Source organism: Stegastes partitus, unplaced genomic scaffold (assembly GCF_000690725.1).
Source record: "Stegastes partitus isolate 25-593 unplaced genomic scaffold, Stegastes_partitus-1.0.2 Scaffold43, whole genome shotgun sequence".
NCBI classification, from domain to species: Eukaryota; Metazoa; Chordata; class Actinopteri; family Pomacentridae; genus Stegastes; species Stegastes partitus.
This window is the reverse complement of record NW_007577774.1, coordinates 918701-939156: the sequence shown is the minus strand read 5'-3', so window position 1 is coordinate 939156 and position 20456 is coordinate 918701. Positions and strand designations below refer to the sequence as shown.

General features: G+C 41.9%; 1 protein-coding gene across 2 annotated transcripts in view; it reads left to right on the top strand.

Moving 5' to 3' along the window:
- mgat5b (alpha-1,6-mannosylglycoprotein 6-beta-N-acetylglucosaminyltransferase B) overlaps positions 1-20456 on the top strand; it is a 70660-nt gene that overhangs the window by 18080 nt on the left and 32124 nt on the right. For both annotated transcript variants that reach the window (XM_008305604.1, XM_008305595.1), the window contains exons 4-8: positions 4520-4629; positions 6213-6286; positions 10656-10823; positions 14220-14384; positions 17655-17824. In XM_008305604.1, the coding sequence (XP_008303826.1) occupies positions 4520-4629; positions 6213-6286; positions 10656-10823; positions 14220-14384; positions 17655-17824 (687 nt within the window). The remainder of the gene's footprint in view (positions 1-4519; positions 4630-6212; positions 6287-10655; positions 10824-14219; positions 14385-17654; positions 17825-20456) is intronic.

Below are 20456 nucleotides of genomic sequence, written 5' to 3'. Positions count from 1 at the left end.
GATTCTTTTTTTTCACTTTAAACTTAAAAAGAAATAAAATAATAATAATAATAATAATACACTCGTCTTGCTTGTAATATTAAAAAGAATGCTTAAACTATAACTTTATGCCTTTTGGGAATTAGCTAATCTTTTACTCGCTTAACTATTCATAGTAACGGAATCTATGACCAGCGGTGTCCAACGCCATTTAAATGGTTATTTCATATGTATCTAAAATAGCTACTGTTGATGTCGATTTCTGAAACATCACTGAAATCTATAATAAATCATGTTCAATGACAATATTTCGATGCTACAACTTGTACATGTGATCCAATAATAGGCATCTTCTTGGCTTTTGTTACGAGATAAATGGAAAAATTTCAGTTTTGCTGCCAAAAAAAGTTAAACGTCTGACTTCTCTAGTGTTGGAGGCGGTTTATTACAGTGTTAATAGGGAGATACTGAGTTACGCTGGGAAGGAACAGAAGCTCGAAACTGTCAAGGCTGAATTCGAGGTGGTCTGCGGAACATTCTCTCTACTTCTCCAGCTTCACCTGTGTGCCAAAGGTGAAATTCATTGGCATAAGTAATTGCAAGATAAAAGCATGGAGGCTGAAGTGGACCTGAGAGATATGGCGTGAAGAAAAAGGTAGAGGGCCAAGTGTGGAGCCCTGGAGCACGCCACTGGAGCAGCTGCACGCCGTGAAAATCGCCTGGTGCTGAAGAAGATATGTGTTAGAACAAACCCCATCCCCCTCCGTCCCTGGGCAGCTGGAAAAATGAAAGAGACTGTCATATAAAAAACGGAATAGCAGGTGTCTTGCTGGACAAGTTGAAGCAGCCAGCCCAGAGTTGTGTGCTCTGTGGTTTCCTTGGAAACAGACCTTTTCTCATGCCTGCACCTACCCAGAGGTTTAAGGGGAGGAAGCTCCCTCCTGATTGTGCCTTTGCTGTTAGTTACCCTCCCGGACATCACCTCCCTCTTCCTCACAGCCAGGAAACGTCTCCTCTGAAATCCACTTCAAAGGGAGCCTGCAGCATTGCACACCATAATATAAGCACATCGGGTAATATACGAAGAGATATTGTAGTAGCATTTGCAATTCACAGTATGTCTGAGACTGTGTAACTGCTGCTGACTGCAAATAATGAACAATGACAGAAGTACAACACCTGACCCGACCTAACCCCTGCCTCTCAGAAGCCTCAGGGAAAATATGTGTTGTACTCCGGCCAAAATCCTGCATATTATTATTTCTATCGGCAGTTTGATATTACACTTACAATTTAATTTTCTCTGCAGAATGCCCTGTGGATATACTCTCAGTCACATCGTTCTAACAATCATTTAATTGGCCTCTCAGGGAATAAACTGGAAATGTTACGGTGACAAAGGCCAAATAGTTTTAGGCTCAACTTGGTAGTTAAAATATATGGCTTGTGAATATTTCTTGGCTTCATTCTACCTCACTTTGGATTAAAAAAAAAAATAAAAAAACTCTGTGTGGCTCAAGGCGAGGGTTGACCTGAGCGATTAGTGTGAGATCTTCGTGCAGGGAAAACTTTGCCCACCTGGTATAATGTCGATAAAGTAATTAAGTTGTCCTCTTGCTCTTCGGCAGCGGGTAGCTTCTCCTCTCCCAGCAGTATAAAGATGGGATGATTCTGCACGAGGCAACCGATGTGTGTCTGCACAAGTGACAGCTTCTTTACTTTTGTGTGTGTGTGTGTGTGTGTGTGTGTGTGTGTGTGATTACTTGACTATACTGTATAATTTGTGCTGACCAGCAGCAATTTAATTGATAGAAGAAGATGTTACTACCATTCGCCTCCTGGGAATCGCGTAGAATGAAGTGGAATGAAATTGGGCTTTAGGATTATGTTAACTTATGCACATAAGCACGGTTAGATTGCTTTTCCCTTGACACGCACACGCATGCACGAAAACACACGCACACAATAATAAATGCTGCCTCAATGAAATCAATTGCTTCTTGATCTGCATACGGCTCTGAACCACTGTTCCATTTGTTTTCGCAAGTTTCCCAGATTTACATATTCCGAGCTATTTAATGAGCAATATAAATTCCAGAAAGTCTACTACACAACCAGACTGCTCATTAAAATAATTCATTTAAATGTCATGTAAAACAGCAATGATACACTGCAAAACAGTGGTTCCACCAATGAACGCTGGTTGATTAAAACACAGGAGGACTCCGTCATTAAGGTCACGTGCTGCTGTGCAGAAGTTTGAGCTCGGGATTTACTTTTCTCTTTAGTTGTTGCATGTTGGACGCTATAAAGTGTGTCTGAATGCGCGTTGAGCTGTGTAGACAGCGATCACACTGCAAGGACAGCCTCCCACTAGTTTAATGGGATTCACCAGCAGCTGCAAACATTAAGTATTTACAAGCTTTCCTCTTGCAGAATACTTCCTGCAAAGCAAATCTGGTAATTGCAGCACATAAAGTTTGAAAATTATGTGATGACTATAGTTTGTCTTTTAAAGCATAACACATATCTTACTTGGAAAGTGCCTATAAACTATGCATAGGAAACCATGGCATAATAATAATAAAAGAAAACAAATTCCAGGTTAAATGAACTCATATAAAAATGGAAATGAAATAAAATAAAAGTCTCCATATCATCAGTGGGATCGAAGCGTCCTATTGCCATGGTAATTGCTTTCCAAATCAGTGTTCGAATGCTGCAATGTTTTTTCTTATAAATGAACACTATATATGCAGCACCGCAAAAACCCAAATAGCCCATGAGATAAGAAATAGAAATCTAACATTCTTATGAATCAACATTATTTTAGTTGGTTTCAGTCTAGCACTTTTATTCTTAGTAATGATGTATCGCAGTTTGTCAGCTGATGTCAACAGCACTGACCCTGGAACAGTGAGCGAGTTACAACTATGGTACACATACTCTAGTTCTGTACTTAATTACACATTTAAGATACTTGTACTTTACAAATTCCACACAGAAAGATTCGGACGCGAACTGGCGACCTTCTTGCTGCGAGGCAACAGTGCTACCAACTGCACCACCTTGCAGCACCTTAAGGGATCAATAAAGTTCTATCTATCCATCTGTCTGTCTGTCTGTCTGTCTGTCTGTCTGTCTAGCTGAGGCAAAACATTGTTTTTTTTTTCAAGAATATTCTATAATTTATTGCAAAAATCCCTTTAACAATTAATGAAAGTATCTGTAGTAAGCTTTGGGGTTAACGATTGTTAAAGCATTGGGCTTCTTTCCTTTGAAAATCTATTGTACACTTGTTAAAAAACTTTGATAAGACGTCTCCTCTGCCGGTGGTTGCCTTTCATACAGCAAGTGAGGCTGCATATACAGTAGTTGCCGTGTCTGTGTATGTCTTGTCTTATTTGAGATATTGTGTAAGACTGTACTGTAATGTACATTTCAAACCCTTCTTCCCTCTTTATTCTCTTTGTTTCATCCACCACATCTCCATCTCAACTGTAAATAGTGGTTTCTCATTATCTGACCAACAGCGTTTGTGTTGGATAGACATTGCACAGTCCAGATTTTTCAAGATTTAAACTAAGCTTTGAAGGTTTGCATAATGCTTTGATAGGCCGAAATAAAGCACAAAGAACAAAAGCGGTTTCCTGTTGGCGTATGCTGTGCGCATTAGTCGTTAGTGGTCAGTCTGTCAGTCCTACCTAACCTGTTAAATACAACATTGATTGGATTGTACTTCAGCAGAGAGCAAACATTGTAGATTTATCTTTTTTCGACGTTCAGACAAAAGCTGCGAGCCAAGTCTGCCAGAAATCATGAGATTCGTGAGCTTGTGAATGTGTAAGAAGATCTCTAAAAAGCAGGTGTTGTGACCACAGCTCCGAAAGAACAGTTTTCATTACGAGTACAAATTTAAACCCACACAAGTTTCAAAATAATGATTTTCTCTTTCGAAATTTCTACTTTTTCCTCAAAGGCTTCCAGATCACAATACACCAAGAAAACCGAAACAAATCTGAAACTGTGACAATGTGTTGGAGATAAACTGAATAAAAAAGAAAACTCTAATTAAAAATATTGTTTTAGGAGATTACATTTATTTTTTTAAATGCAGTTTCAGTCTTTTGTGTGTTTTTTGTGCTTTTTAAATAAGTTTTCTGAACAATGACACGATATCACCCCCCCATACTTTTAGGCCACAGAGGTCAAATGCGGGGAAACGCATTAGCCAACAACCTAATTGTCTTGTGGTATTATTTCCCCAGCGGACCCGCTTTAATATGCCGAGTTACTTTATTATCTCAACAAATAAATTATCTGTCAGTGTTTAAAAGCTTTTTCGATTTCACGCCTCAAGTTCTAGATAATTAGCATTTCTTTCCAAATAATTCACGCTGACTGTGAAGACGACAAATCCTGCTGGATGGAAGGACGCCACGGAAGAAATATAGTGTCCTCTTTCTTTTGAAGATCCAGTTTAAAGAGAATTTTGATCATCAGAAGATGTTTTTTTTTGTGTGTGTTTGTGCACCACCAGGATTCAGCCTGTGGGGCTGGTGGAGCGGATCCAGGCCATAGCCCAGAACATGTCTGACATGGCGGTGAGGGTGGAGCAGATCCTACAGCGCAGCATGGCCGGCAACAAAGGTACGATTTAAAAGTAAAAAAAAACCAACAACACACAGCCCACTCATACATACTGAATATAACTGATGAATCTCCCTGTCCGTCTGAAATCCATCCAATCCGAGGACACTTTTCCTCTCAGCCCACATACTGCAAACCCATCTGTCAAGCCTGGATCCTGTTGAACACCCGAATGCACAATTTATGTCCAACACGCGCTCGCTGGTTGATCATATAGAACATGACAGACATTATTTACGGAACATTACCCATTCAAATAGCAAGCTACTGTTTGGTGGAGGAGCTGCCGTGCGCCGCAGCAGCAGCGTGCCGCCATATCATAACCGCACAACTGCAGGACGTTTAAATCACGCTGATGAATTACTGCCTTGTTAATGAGATCCGGGTCTGTCAGCTTTTCTTTATTAGCCTTCTTTCTCACTTACTTTATTGGAAATAGAAATCAGACAGTGTGATTTAACTCACAGCTCAATCCCTCCTCTGTATCCCCGCCGCGCACTTGACTGAAAACAACTCAACGCACTGCCGCATTAAAAAATGTCAGATAATTTGTCTGTTGTCATAATGTCTGATATCATTTCAATAAAGCGGCATCTGAACCTGGCTGAGTTTTTTTTTTTGACGGTGGCAGGCAGTGGCACTTTTCATCGTGAGAGGTCTGCCGTTATCATGCTAATCAGACGGAATGGCTTGCAATTATTTGTCTGTGATTGTGCTCTCCGACGCTCGGCAGGATGCTGCTGGAGGAGCTGCAACCGCTCCGTTAATTAGGCTTTACTGGTGTCGGGAAGAAGAAAAGAAGGGAAAAGGAGAGGAGAGGCAGAGAAAGACAAGGAAGGAGAGAGAAAGACAGAGAGTCAGTTGAGCAACAGAAGGAGATGTGAAGAGAGGAGAAGGGAAGCAAGAAAAAGGGGGAAGATTATGATTTTTATGAATCACACTAATGCAGTCTATCTATAGTAAATCCAGTGAGTGGGCTGGAACAGAGATGTGGCCGTTCAGTGGGGGAAACCAAGCTTTTATAGGAGCTTGTTATCTTGCTGTACTCTCTAATTTATTCTCTGTTCAGCCCGAAGGCTGGAGGATATATAGTGTAATGCAAAATACAAACAGATTTGATGCTCAGGGGAAGCAGAGTAAAGACTGCAGACCAGTAATAAGCACACAGTCTTAAGACCATTTGGGAGGTGCAGAGCTGGTGATAATTCCATTCATACCTACATGTATATCAATTTTATGGAGTTGGGTTTTGTGATGCTAGGTTATATGTATTGTACTATCTGGTGTACTGACAGAGTTTCGAGATAATAAATAAATTAAAACGGTATTTATGACGGAAATGCAAAATAAATGCAGTTAGCGCTGACCTAAGATGTAAAAACAGCAGATGTCTTGGATGTACCTTCTCAGCATGTTTATCTAACCTTCCTCCTTGTGTTTGACTTTCGCGTCCATGTGAAAAAAAGTCCAGTAATCGAGTCGGTTTGTTTTTTTCGGTGATTAATACTGCTGTCTGATGAGTGTGGCCTTTTGTGAGCGTGTTTAGGCTTTGATAAATACGCTGCATTTTCCCTTTCCTCCAGTTCGGGACGGCGCCTTTGGACAGTGTGAGATTCCCAAAGATCCCCGCTATCCGGACTGTCCCAGCAAGATGGATGTAAGTCTTCATATCTCACTGAAGTACGAACTATCCCACACACAGAAACAGCCATCCCTTTGTCGTCTGCTGGTGACTCACCTTGGTGCAAGTGCAACATATATTTTGTATAATAAGATAAGAGACTGTTTTTAAAGGCTCCTCGTGGAGAGCTGGTTTCTCAGAGCAACAAATTATTCGAGCTGGCAGCAAAGGGAAGAGTTATGAAGAAAATACAGCTTTGTAAGCACACACTGTATTAAAACAGGTTTAGTGACATAACACCAGCAGGAACCAAAGAAAAGAAGCATATATTATGAGCAGAATTACAGCTTGTCCAAGGGGCGCTTTTTAGTAACATGTCTGCAAACATGCACTGTTTGTTCAATAGATTTCTGTAGTTACGGCGTCTCCCACACATGTATACAGAGGTATTATATGTACAGAAAGACATGAGACAAAAGACAAAATAATAAATGTACTCTAAGCACAAAATCAAAGCCACTCAACAATCCATGTGTCACAAGTTGTATCTACTTTTGTCACTACCAATGTAAATATCTAGGAGCTGTGTTCGATGACTCTCACATCCAGTAATTGGTTAAAAAATGACAACAACACAACAAACCTACTGCAATTTTCGGACTATTGCGTGCAGCTGAATATAAGCTAACTTTAGAAAGTGTTGGAGAAACTTTCTCTGCGTGTTCGTTTCTAAAGATGAGATAAGATTCAGCTCGGTCTCAGTCAATCAATTTAATCACACATTGAATATTGCATTACAGAGCTCTGGATCAAACTCTCCCTAGCATCAGACAGAGCAAGACCACTTCCCTTTCCCTCTGACCCCTCTTTATACTGCAAAGTCATATGATGCATGGTCATTTCGCAAAACAATTGATTAGGGCCCATCTTCATCACACTGAGTAGTTGCATCCTTGTGTGGACTTCTTTTTCTCCATCTGTTGCTAGTCCTGTAAAACCATATAAGGAAAAGACCCAAGCCACTTCTCCAAAAGGAGACGTTTCATGATTATGTGCATATATATAACTTCTTTTATATTTTAAACCTTAAGGACTATACTTCACACATTGTATAATATATTTATACACAACAAAAGAAAAAGAAAATTGTACATGTATAGGCTGCACTTGTCTATAAGCCGCAGGTGTCCACGTTGTAACATGAGATATTTACACAGAAAGATTTTTTTAACTTTTAATTAAATGCGTACCGGTAACGTACACAAATCCATACCGTAAATGCTTTTTTCAGAGCAGTGCCTGTAACACGGCTGATTGAGAAAATAAAAACTCCAGCAGCCTACCAAGAAAAGTCATTGATCACTGTCTTCATCTTCCTCCTGCGCACTAAAACCACGAAAGTTGTCTTCCTCAGTGTTGGAATTGAACAGCCTTAGAAGTACTTCGTCACACACTTCCTCAGTCTCTCTGTCGTTGTTGCTCTCAATGTCACTTTCGTCTCGAGGCAAATTTCTAAAAATCGTAAAAATCCATAAATTAGCCGCATCATTGTTTAAGCCGCAGTGTTCAAAGCATGTGAAAAAAGTTGCGGCTTACAGTCCGGAAATTATGGTAGTTTGAAATTAGGTTTATATTTCAGAATCAAGTCTTTTCTATCTTTTAAGGTCTCGATGACACCACTTTTATTCCAGTGCTGGACTATAGCGACGCCCTTACATGCACAATGCTTGTAAGCATCGCAAGACAGACACGTAGAGCTGAGGTTTATTACCAGTCCTAAATCTCTTGCTCACCATTGCATGTTATATGGCCAAGTTTCATGGTCTGCCTTGTTCAGTTGTAGACTCGATCACTGGTGTGCTACTGTTTATTAAGCTGTTCCCGGTCTGCTTCCTTCATATCTATGGATCAGTGTCATTTAAAAAGTACAGGAACTTGTCCTGGAATGGAGTAAAGGGTGTCTAAGTACTGTATGTTGCACTGTTTGCTGTAAATTAGTTGCCCGTGCTACTTGTGATTTATATTTTTTTGTTTTTATGATACTCTAATGCACTTTTAATCTTTAGGTAATCCTTATTTAATAACTTCTCTGACAAGACACTGTTTTAAATAGATTCTTAATGTCAACACAACTTTTTTTCTGGTAAAGTATAAATAAATAAAATCTGAATAAATATAGAATATGTACAGGTTCAAGACAGTCCTAGTTTCTGTGGTCTGTACAGGTTTTCTGCTCCAGGATAACTTCATAGTCTGGGGATATTTTGAACAAAAGACAGCTGAGGTTCTGTCAGCAGAAAACAGAAGACATCCTACCTCGCGGGAGTAAAATGAATCATGCATTATCTCTCCACAAAAGAGAGCGGGACATGTTGCCCGGGATGGAGTTTGGTTCACTTCAATAACTGCAACCTGCCTCAGAAAAACAGAGCGGAGCACAGGAAAAATGTTGGTGCCCTGAACTTTAAAAACAAAATCAGTCTGCTGGCATTTTCTTCGAGAAGGCAATAAAGAAATTCCTGTTCACAAAGTTCACGCAGCAGTTTCTCAGAGTGCAGAATCCTGCCTTAAAGGAGCCATTAGACTCATTAAACTTGGAAGTGGCATCAAAGTGGAACATGAAGTCAAAATGTGAAAGTAAATAATGCTGCGGCAGTCGTTAGAAAAGACCAAAAATGTATTTATTGTTCTGTTTGTATTGCTGCTCTCCATCTGCTATCCTACCATCCCCACCCCAACTCCTCCTGCTATCCCCCACCCCCACCATCCCCACTCTCACCTCAACTGGCTGAGGCAGATGGCCGCCTTCCTTGAACCTGGTTCTGTCATACCCCTTTTCCACCGAGCTGGTTCCAGTGCTAATGCGGAGCCAAAGCCTGACTTAGCACCAGTTCTTTGCGTTTCCACCACCTAAGCACCGGCTCCAGGCTCTCAAAACTGGTCCTTAGCAAGCACCAACTCTTTGCTGGGCCAGAGCTAAGAACCAAGTACATCAGGGGCTGGGGGCGGGGTTATTGTGACCAGCGAGACCAATAGAAACACAGAACTGGACACACAAGCGGTAATTTGTGTCGTTTTTCGCCGTCCCTGGTCCAATCGCAGATGTATTGGAATGACTCCCGGGACACACAGAACTGTTGCGTGCTGAAATCCGTTACAACGGTGTCCCACCAGTAGCACCCATCCATTATCCATCCATCATCTATACACCGCTTAATCCTCACTAGCGTCGCGGGGGGGCTGGAGCCTATCCCAGCCGACTTAGGGCGAAGGCAGGGGACACCCTGTCCAGGACAGGTCACCAGTCCATCGCAGAGCTACACTTAGAGACAGACAACCAAGCACACTCACATTCACACCTGCGGACAATTTAGAATCACCAATTAACCTCAACATGTTTTTGGACTGTGTGGGAGGAAGCCAGAGAACCCGGAGAGAACCCACACTGCAAGGGGAGAACATGCAAACTCCACGCAGAAAGATTCCGGTGCCCCCAACGGGACGCGAACCGGCAACCTTCTTGCTGCGAGGCAACAGTGCTACCAACTGCGCCACCCTGCAGCCCCCCAGTAGCACCCAAGGGGTGTAAAACAGTGCTTCCATAACTTTGGTGTACTGCGGTATTTACGCTAAAAATGTGGTCCTCTCGTAAAATACAGAGCGCGTCTACATGCACTCTTTTTTCCGCTCAAAACAAAAAAACATGAGAAAAAAATCATGGTCTTGGACAAATCTGACATTAGAACGCCCTAGTTTACTCCTGTTAAAGTAAGTTTTAGTCGCACACCTATCCCAGCACCACAGCCACCAACAGCAGCTACCACAGCCTGCAATGTGGGGCGTTCAGAGAACAAGTTGTATTGTCTATCGATAAGAAAATGTTCAACAACTGATATGTTCTGTCTGTGACAAGGTGGGAAATGTGACCAAATGAGAAAGTTGGTCATACTGTTAAAAAAAAGTTAGTCTGGAGTCCTGTGTGGACTTCCATATGGCGTGTGCGTTGTTCGGTAAAAGGCTACGTATGCAGTGACGTATTGACGTTTGACAGCGATTCAATGACGTGGCTCAAGCTTGGCTCTGTGCCAGTACAAAGCAAACAGGTTCCTAGGAGGTGTGACATTTGAACCAACTAAGCACTGGCACTAGCACCAGCAATGAACTAGGTCAGAGGGTTTTTTTTCCCTCCTTCCTATCTGGGTTTTTTTTTGGTTCCTTCTCACTGTTGCCGACCGCTTGCTCAGATGAAGTCTAAAGGCAACTTTGGATTGTTGGGTTCTCTGTTCAAATTCACAAGGGCTTCACCTTCGTACATTAAGCACCATGAGATGACATATGTTGTAAATTGCACTATATAAGTAAAACTGAATTGAACTGAAAATTGAACTTGGTCTTTGTCTTCCAGTGGATGCGAGCTCGCTGGACATCGGACCCTTGCTATGCCTATTACGGTGTCGATGGGTCCGACTGCTCCTTCCTCATCTACCTGAGCGAGGTGGAGTGGTTCTGCCCCCCGCTCCCCTGGAGGAACCAGACCGCAACACCCACCTTGAGACCTCCCCCCAAGAAACAGGTAACAGAATATTTCCGTTATTCATTGTTAAAGCCACCATAACACAGTTAACTGAAGGGGAGAAACAGGACCAGAGCAGAGGGAAACAGAGCGATGGAGAGTCAAAACATTTGCCCACCGCTGCAGAGGACATTAATCCAATCCCTGGAAAGCACAAACACAAAGAAGCGGCTGTTACCTTTCCTCCTGTGGGAGTCTCACAGGGGAGCCGTGACCTTATTGCAAAACTAGAGAATCTTGCTAGTTTGTTTTCATGCTCTTGCGATGGAGGAGTAGATCAGGAGAGAAACTGTGGCGCTTTCTGGGTTAAAATCTTTCCTGGCAGGCGAAACGAACCAGTCGATGTCTAGCGAGGTGGTAATGTGCACTCTCCAAATGCCAGGAGAGGTGTCAGTCTCTGAGCTGTGACAAGGACTGTGGTAGAAATCTGAAATGATCTCTGACCAAATTGGGAAGAAAATTTATGAAAATGGAAAAAAAAAAACTGAGTGGAATGTTAAGACTGTAGACTGTATAACATCAATATTATCTCCTTTGGATTTTCAAACGCATGTAAAATAAAACCTCCTACATCTATCAATTCAGGGTCTTTCCTTAACCGAGTTGATTAATCATGTGGGGTGTGGGATGCAAAAGGAGAAAAGAAATCATATTTTAAACCTCAGACCACAAAAGGGCTCATTTTTTACTCTTTCTAGAAATTGCTGAATAATACAGCGCCTATTGTGTAGACTTCTTTTGATAAGCAGGCTAACTTATCACGAGCCTGAGCAACTAGATTTGATAGAGGTGGAGAAGCAAGGACACTGGAGTGTGATAAAAGATAAATATTTATCGCAGGCTTGAAGGGGAAGGGATATTGAGCTGTGGAAGAGCGGGGCAGAGTGGATGATTGAATGTTGAAGAACCGGGCCGGTGACTGTCTGTGCACTGCAGGCGTTAAACCTCAGCTGAGCCCGGCAGAAAAGTCCAAAGTGTGGGAACCGAAGCTGAGCTGGTTGGGGGTCCAGAGCTGGAGACGGGGGCCAGAGGAGTTATTATGAGCAGGAACTACAGTCTGGAAAAGCTGAATGTTTGTAGGAGTCTTAATTACAAGATGTATGTAGGAAGATTGATTGGACAACCTTGATACATTAGAGGTGGTTATTTCCAAAGTATGTCAAATCACATTTACTAGTTTTAGAGAAAAATGGGGTCAAACTTTTGTGTTCCTAAAAAAAAAATAAAAAAATCATGGTTGTTGGAGGATGCATCCAAAGATGCTTCAACACTGTCCAGATAGAAACAGCTACTCCTTGATGATATAGGTTTTAATTTTGCCTTTCCTGTTGCTGAGTGCCAAAGCGGGCCATACCACATTTTCTACTTTTTGAGGAAAAAAAAACTGATTCAAGGTTTGTCTTGCTAAACAGCACTGAAGAGTTTACATCATAAGGAACTAGAAATACTTTCAAGAACCATGGAGTAGAAATAGATGCCCGGTGGTGGTTGTTTAAGATGTTATTTGACCTCACTGTACCTAAACTCAACTTTGGATTTTTGGTGGTTTGGCCCACTTTGGCATTGAACCTCTCATTTGTCACTAAAAATGTTTAACCTGTTCCACCTGTAGGCTTAAAAAAATACCCCAAAACAAAATTAATAATGAGCACTCCTTTTCTGAATTCCCTGTGGTATGACTAAAATAGGTCATTATCCATAATTCGTTTTTAATGTTTACTTAATGGTCGTCTTCTACATTAATCAAATGATTCAGCTGCATTAATTATTTTGTTGTTTGTTTGTCTGCGCCTCGGTTTAGCTGTGAATTTGAAAATAGATTTGACTGTTCTGATCTGTAATGAGACAGCCAAAAGCAGCTGTAAAATTAATAGACAGAATGTTAAATCCTTTTTTTTTTTTTTAGCAGATCTTCTTTTAAAAAATAGATGAAAATGAGCAACCTCACTGCTACTGCATTAAGGGGCAAATATGACACCCATGTAGATTCTAGAGATTATTGGAAAGTTCGAGTGACATGAACATTGGATGTTGCGACTGTTACGTCACCCACTGTTTTTTTTTTTTTTAACTTATGTTTTAAATCCTTGAATTTGAAATTTAGGTAGCTTCTTTTTTTTTTTCCAACCTTGATCGATAGAGTAGAAACCTGTCAATCACAAGGTAGCCCCGCCCTCAATCACATCCTTCTTTATCTTCTATCTTACTCTGAATGGAACCATAGTTTACAAAATAAGCATCGTATCATATTAGATGAGACTCAAAACTTCCAGTTGAGACCATAAACTCATTAAGAAAACGTTTACCGTGGTAACAAATCAAGTTAGAAGTAGGGCCCTTTTCTCATAAACTTCCATATAAGCTGACTTCTTTTTGCAGCCAGGGGCATCATCCCTGGCTGGCTGTTAGAAAGAATGAAGGATAGAGGCACTTCAGCTGTTCAGATCCCCAGAGGCTACGTCCATATTTCATATACAGTCCCTGGCTGATGCCACACATTGCTTTGAAGTTCAAGGGATTTCCTGACCGTTGTTGCTGATGACTCCGAATCCCCAGCTGTACATTATCCCTCACAGGGTGCTAGCTGTCACTCCCCATTTTCATTGCTGTTTGCTTCCCTGCCTTGTTTGTTATTTATTTATTTTTGGCATCAACACACGAGCTTACAATCACTGCGCGAGGTCTACACCCGCCGCTCGCCCCGCTTTCTCCCCAGAGTAACGTACAGCCGGCATGATGGGCCCTGACGTGAATGCTTTCCGCGGCTCTGCCTTCTGCTCTAATTGCCAGCCTGTATTCACGAGGACTAATCCGAGAGCTCCCCTTCGCCACTCTGCATCTTTCCGCGGCGTACACAAGTTTCTCTTGAGAGCAGTAATCCACCTGCATTGTGAGGGGTACAGTACGGCCGTGCATATTGATTTAGTCCTCGAGAGAATTTGGCGTCTTTTGTTCGAGAGAGATGGTTTGAGCGGCCTCTGTGTGGTTTCTCCACGGGTTAATAATCGCGTACTGGCGCTGTGACGGTTTGATTAGAGTGGGCAAGGGAGGAGAAGCAAAATGAGAGAAGACTGTATATGTGAGGAAAATCCAAGAATCCCTCAGGCGACCTGTCTCAGAGGCCTCGCCCCAGGGTGCGAGCAGATAACAAGATATGACAGGCTGTCGGTGCTCCGTACAGTCCAAACCACCACCACCACCACCACCACCAATGAAAATATGTCAACTTGCAGAAAACAGATTTAGTTTTTTCTAGTGCTTCTGCTTCAAATTAGAAATCTCAGCCTCTTCTTGAGTATTTTCTGTTTTAGAATCTCTGCACCGATCTTCAGATTATCTCACTGAAACACACATTTCAGAGGTTCTCTGCTGATTTTCTATGCTCTTGTCATCCAGGCTGTCTTCCAGTCTGACATCGGGACTCTGCTGGAACAAGTGGGCACCGGGAAAGAGTCTCTGAGCTTCATGAAGAGACGCATTCGCAGGCTGGCAGCGCAGTGGGCTTCTGCCGCCCGCCGCCTGGATGACAAGCTCCGTAGCCACTGGAGAGAGCAAAAAAGGGTGAATATGGGGAGTTTTTGTACGCTTGTGCGCGCTTCATCTTTTCAAAGTGTTGTGGTTGCAACATACTGCAGGTGAAGAATCTGTATTAGGTGTTTTTTTTTTTAAAACCAAGTAGCAGATGCTCCTTTTTTCCCTTTGTCTGTAACTCTGGAAACATATTTCTCAGCTCCTAATTTTTGGTAAAACCATCTGGTTTGGTGTTAAAATTATTTTTTTATTTTTTATTTTTCTACATCTCTGAACACAAAATGTTTTGGATCTAACATTTATGAGAAAGCCGCAGTTCCTCGGTGCCCACATGCCAGGCTACTAAGCTACCAGAACAGCCGTGACATTCTTGTTGCACCAATGTTTTTTTCTTTTATCTTTGGCTGCTTGGTGTGAATCGCACTATGCTGAGCAACAGGCGTAAGCAGATAATGACGGAGAGTAACTCCTGGCAGGCATTGATATGCTTTAGTGCACTTTCACCACTGACATTTACGGGGGACATTTCCACCAAGTGTCAAAGAGCTTTGCCTGCTGGAACAGATGTCTGATGAAAAAGCAGTGACATTAGATCTTTCCAGGCTTATATGTATTAAACCTTTGCAAGATTGCAGAGCTTCTAATAAATTAACCCTGAGAATATTTTGCACGCAGCCCTCTCCAGTTGTTGATGTACCCCCTTAGAGTTGCATTTTTGAGGTATATGAAGTTGTTTTCCCATGAAAATAATCTCCTACTATCTTTAAAAAGTGGCTCAGATGTAGCTCTACATCACCACTCCTTTCAAGTTAACATGATTGGTGCTTCATTAATACTTTCTAAGACCGCTATAGATGCACTGCAGCTCGCCGTGGTATTGACTGCTCATGTTCTGCCTTCTAGCATATAACAAAACACCATATGGACATGTTAATGAGGTCTGTAAGGTGGGCAATTTTGCAATTACATATTAGATTTTTGTCAGCAATCCTATGAAAATACATGCAGAACACCCACAGGATGCACAGAGCCATCTCCAGCTGCACTTACATTTGGGTTACAAAGGTATTCCTGCGCTTATTTCATGCATTGATGACGCAGTGATGTTGAAACTTCCGTTGCAGCCCTGTGGGGTCCCGGCAGACTCCTGTGCCTTAGGCTGCTTTTTAAAATTTTTCTTTTTTTTTTTTCTGGTCCAGAACACGGCAGTAAAGATAACCTGGTTTTAAACAGTACAGTTGTTGGGAGAGATAATACATATGATGAGCAACTTCAGACATGAAATACATCAACATCACCTGCAGAACAAAACAGAAAAATAAACTCTGCTCTTTATAAAATCCAATATTAACACTAATGCGATCGATTCTGGTCATTTCTTTGGAGATGCACACAGCACTGTTCGCTTTACTCTTGCTTTAGAATACCTGATTTTTTTCCTGTTTGTTTTCCTACGTCATCTTTTATTCCCTCTTTTTTACATTCTTGTTTAATTCTTATGTCACCAGGAGCATTGTAATGAGAACATATTGTCTTCTCAACACACCTGCACTGCATGGAGAAACATACTGTAACCGCATCATTTACATACAGTTAATTAGAAATGCAAAAGGAGGTTCCATGTTTCTTTCGCCCGAAGCTCCATTCATCTATTACACATTCACATGCACGCCGTGTACATGACGCTACAGCACATTTATATTAATAGAGCACAGAGTCATATGTAGATTTTGCTTCTCATTGTGCTGTTATTGTGTCATGGATCTCGGTTTTTATTCACAATATGCAGACGGCTCCTTTCAAATCACTGCTTAGCTAGAAAAGAGGTTTAATTCTCCACTTTAATGAAACGTGCGGAATGAAGGAAATTAATTTGTAGAGTTTTTGGTCTTTGTAAATGAGCTGACAGTCTCCTGGCAGTCCGTTCTCTGAGCTTCTTTCATCGGCCACTTTTCGGCTAAATAAATCTTAGTCTGTTCTGTTAATAGCATTACGTTCACCCCAAATGCCTGCTTCATCCCCACTGGGGAGGGGGCTGTGTTTACTGTAATGGGGTGTTTGACAGTAATGGTTACTGTCCATTAACCAGAGCCTGCAGCCTTGGCTTCCGTCGCTGAAACGCAGAGTGCTGTTGAGAAAACAGAAATAGAGACGCAGGGACACTATAGGAAACATCATTTTAACAGGAGGGAAGGAAAACAGTTTGAAGGGGGGAACAGACCGCAACGGTACGAAGACCTGAGCTCAACTTAGCAGCTGCTGGGAGGAAAATGAGCCTTTTTCTTCAAAGAACCTGTTTTCCTTTCTGCTAGTAATGAAATTGTGATGATAAAGTTACAGCATGACAATTACGGGGACTTTTTACTTCTCCAGTCTTCACCTTTTCAACATGTGTGCACAACTTTTCCTTCTCTTCCTCACACCAAACTCACATTTTTGCCCGGCCAGTTGTCGTCGCACCGATTTCTGACATGTGTGGCTCATTTTCAACAATTTTGTGTCAGCAGTTCAGGAGATGTTAAACAAATATGCAAATTGAAACAGCTCCATTTAGATAAGTGCAGATATGTGTGTACTTGTAGATGAATAGGCTTGTCTTGTAAAAAGGTTTTTCAGGACAAGTGTAATCGAGGAATATAAAAAAATAATAATAATAAAAAAAAATTAAATGCCGCCATCTGTTGAAAAATCTAATTTCATTACTTATTTAACAGCCTGGGAATTCTATCCTTCCCCATCAGCAATTAAACTGCTCGTGTATCGTTCTGCATATCAATTAGCCCTCCACAGGTCAATTTTCATTTCAACTTAATGCACAGTTGATTGTACTTTCTGGGAGTTGCGAATGTGCTGTCAGTCTGATTTTGTTTCACATTTGTTAGATGCTCAGTTCTGTACGAAACGTGGCATCGCTGATCCGTTCCAAACATCTGAATTTATTCAACATTGAAGCAACTCTCACAAACTCTGTCATTGAGATTTTTACAATTGAAAAGTCAAAAACTGAAGGAAAAACCTTTTTTTTTTTTTTTTTTTTTAATATGCAAAACGTGACCCGAAACAAAGCTGCAGTGCTGGGAACATCTGAATTTATTCAACATTGAAGCAACTCTCACAAACTCTGTCATTGAGATTTTTTCAATTGAAAAGTCAAAAACTGAGGGAAAAATCTTTTTTTTTTTTTTTTCTTTTTTTTTTTTTTTTTTACAGCTGAAACACTTTAACAAAACCACATACGCTGCATTTACTCACTTCGGTCTACTCTCTCCTTGGCTCTTCTCTTTGTCCGTCTGCTTTCAGATTCTTGTCCACGTAGGCTTTCTGACTGAGGAGTCTGGGGATGTGTTCAGTCCTAAGGTGCTGAAGGGAGGCCCTCTGGGTGAGATGGTGCAATGGGCCGACATCCTCACCGCCCTCCATGTGCTCGGGCACAACCTCAAGATCTCGGTTTCTCTCAAGGAGCTGCACGGGTGAGATTGGTTTCTCTTATTATTTGGGAGCTGTAGGCAGGAGCCGCTGCCTGCAAAGCACCGCTGTGGTGTGATGTGAAAATCTTTATCTCGTGATTCTTTTAGCGCATGACTCATCTGGTCTTTCATAAAAAACGAGAAAAAACATTAATCATTCTCTTAGTTTACTCGCTGAATGGATTGATGTTGGTTGTGGATGCCCTAGCAAGTGATCAGCAGCCCAGTCGGAGTGTTGTTGCCCACACACTGCTTTCGATCACCTTTGGCCACTCACAGATAAGCTATCTCTGCTCGCGCTGCGGAGTGCTGTTTCAGCCCGAGGGCTCGACAGCATCTCTACAGCCGGTGCACCTCCTTCCTGCCGCTGCTCGCCGACTCCTGAGCGATAACGTTTTTGTCGCTCGTGCCAGTGGACGTTCACACTCCCGGTCAAACAGACGGGGTGGTTTCATCTAAAATAAAAGATTGTCACCTTGGCAAGCAAGATGAGAAAGCAGACAGGCTCGGTACTGACTTTCTGGGTTGCCGGGATCTTCCTGAACCGCCCTGGCTTCACGCTGGCTGCTCAGGAAAATGACTGTGGACAAGACTAGATTTGCTGTTTCTGTTTTTTTTTTTCCCCTCCTCTGCCGGTGGGTGGTGTGGCGTCGGGGCAGACAGGCTGATGGTAATGCGTGCTGGTTATTGAGCACTTTATCCGTTGCTGTGGGGAAGAGGTAAAGGCATTGATGAGTTAGTGCTGCCCTTTGATCTTAAATTCCAGGCTGTGAAAAAAAGCCGCTTTGATAAGAGACAGACCAGGGAGATCAGTGAGGTGGGGAAGCCGCAGTGGGAATGCTTCTGTTGGCCGCGCCATTATTTACCCCACTAATTGGTGTCATGGCGTATTGAATCACCACTTCTGTGTCTCCGTCGGGAGCGGCGTCAGAAATGTTGAGAAAATTGTGGAAGTTCTGAAAGAGGCACACAAAGAAACGTCGGTCAAGGTTAGGGCTAATCCTTTCAAACGGCCGACTGTACTTTGAGTGTAAATTCGAGCGTTTAATCTAGAAGAGAGACGCACAGTTGAGGTTTATATTAAAATGTACGTTTATATAAGCGCCGTAGCGTTCCATTAAGCCTGATTTTGGCCTCTATTCATCTGCAAATGAAATACTCAGCCTGGGAGAAAATATAATGGCGAGCTGAATTGGCGGACCAAATTCCCTTTTTACATGCGCCCAAGAAATACAACGCAGTGTACATATCCCGCTCTTTTTTTTTTTTAAGCCCCTCTTAAATTGGCCAGTTAATGACAGATGCCGAACACCCATAAATCCCTTTTCTGTGACTATTAATGAAGAGATAAAGAGAACATTTCTCTCCATCCCTTACTCTTCCTCTCCCACACGCTATTAAACAGACAGATCGTTATGTGGGTTGTGCTCCCACGGATTCCCTCAGGCTTGTATCTATTTACATTTCCTACTCTTCACTTTTCCACCCAGGCTTTTGGAAAGGGAGCTTTAATATCGCTGGATGGCCTGCTGCGGTTCTTATGCAGACACGATTGTTGATGTGTTCGGCGTTATCTCTGATAGACGGATTAGATTTTTAGTTACGCTGGGAGTCAAGCTGTTGGCTCGCGTCACATAATTGCCTCTGATTGGCCGCATTTCATGCTCTCTGGTGGCTTCACTAAGTAGTCACTTTGGCTACCGTCATTCCTTTTTCCTCCACAGAAAGATGCTTGTTTGCTTTCCCTGCAGATGCTCCACTCCAGTCTTGTTTTTTTTTTTTCCCCACACACAGCAAAATGTTCTCAAGGGAAGCACTGATCACACCTTCTTGGGAGTAGTTATTGAGTTAATTAGTATGCGATTGTAATTATCTCTTCTATCGGTCTGCTGCTCTCTGGTCCTGTCTCGCTGAAATGATAACAAACTTCTAGCAATAATTATGGGAATTGCTTTTTTTTTCTTTCAAATAAGGTTTATCAAGTGGTTGACAAAGGCGGAAGGAAAACAACAGATGGCGTACCTGTCCATGTAAATCATCTGGATTCAGGGAACAGTGTCTTCTTGATGAACGATGCTACATTTATTCTCGAAACACAGAAGCTGACACTTTTCACTGTGGCAGCATCAAGTCTTTCTTTAATTGTGGCCAAATATCTCAAACATTGAATGCTTTGCGATGGAATTTTGCACAGAGATCCCCTCACTTTTCCTTTCATGTTGGTAGAAACATGAGAAACCTCACCTGATTGTCTTAATGAGCAAATGTTTGCATGTTAATAAGGTGGTATACGGCTGCATAATGTTGCCTGTGTGTGCATGTTAGCATGCTGACGTTAGCATTAGATCAAAGCACTGTTGTGCCCAAGTACAGCCTCACTGAGCTGCAAGAACATCTTTTAAGATGTATGTTTAACTGTGTTAGAATAAGCTTATTTAACATAATTGATGATACTTTTTAAGATCAATTTCCTAGCTTTTTTTTTTTTTACTTTATTATATGCGTACAACTAGAGCTGCTTTAATCAGGCGGCAAAACTGATGACATCGGCATGTGGAAGATGTTGTTTCTTTCTTCTTTTTTTTTTGTTTTGCTCCATTTGGTTGCAGCAAATGTTTTTCTTGAGTATTAATTA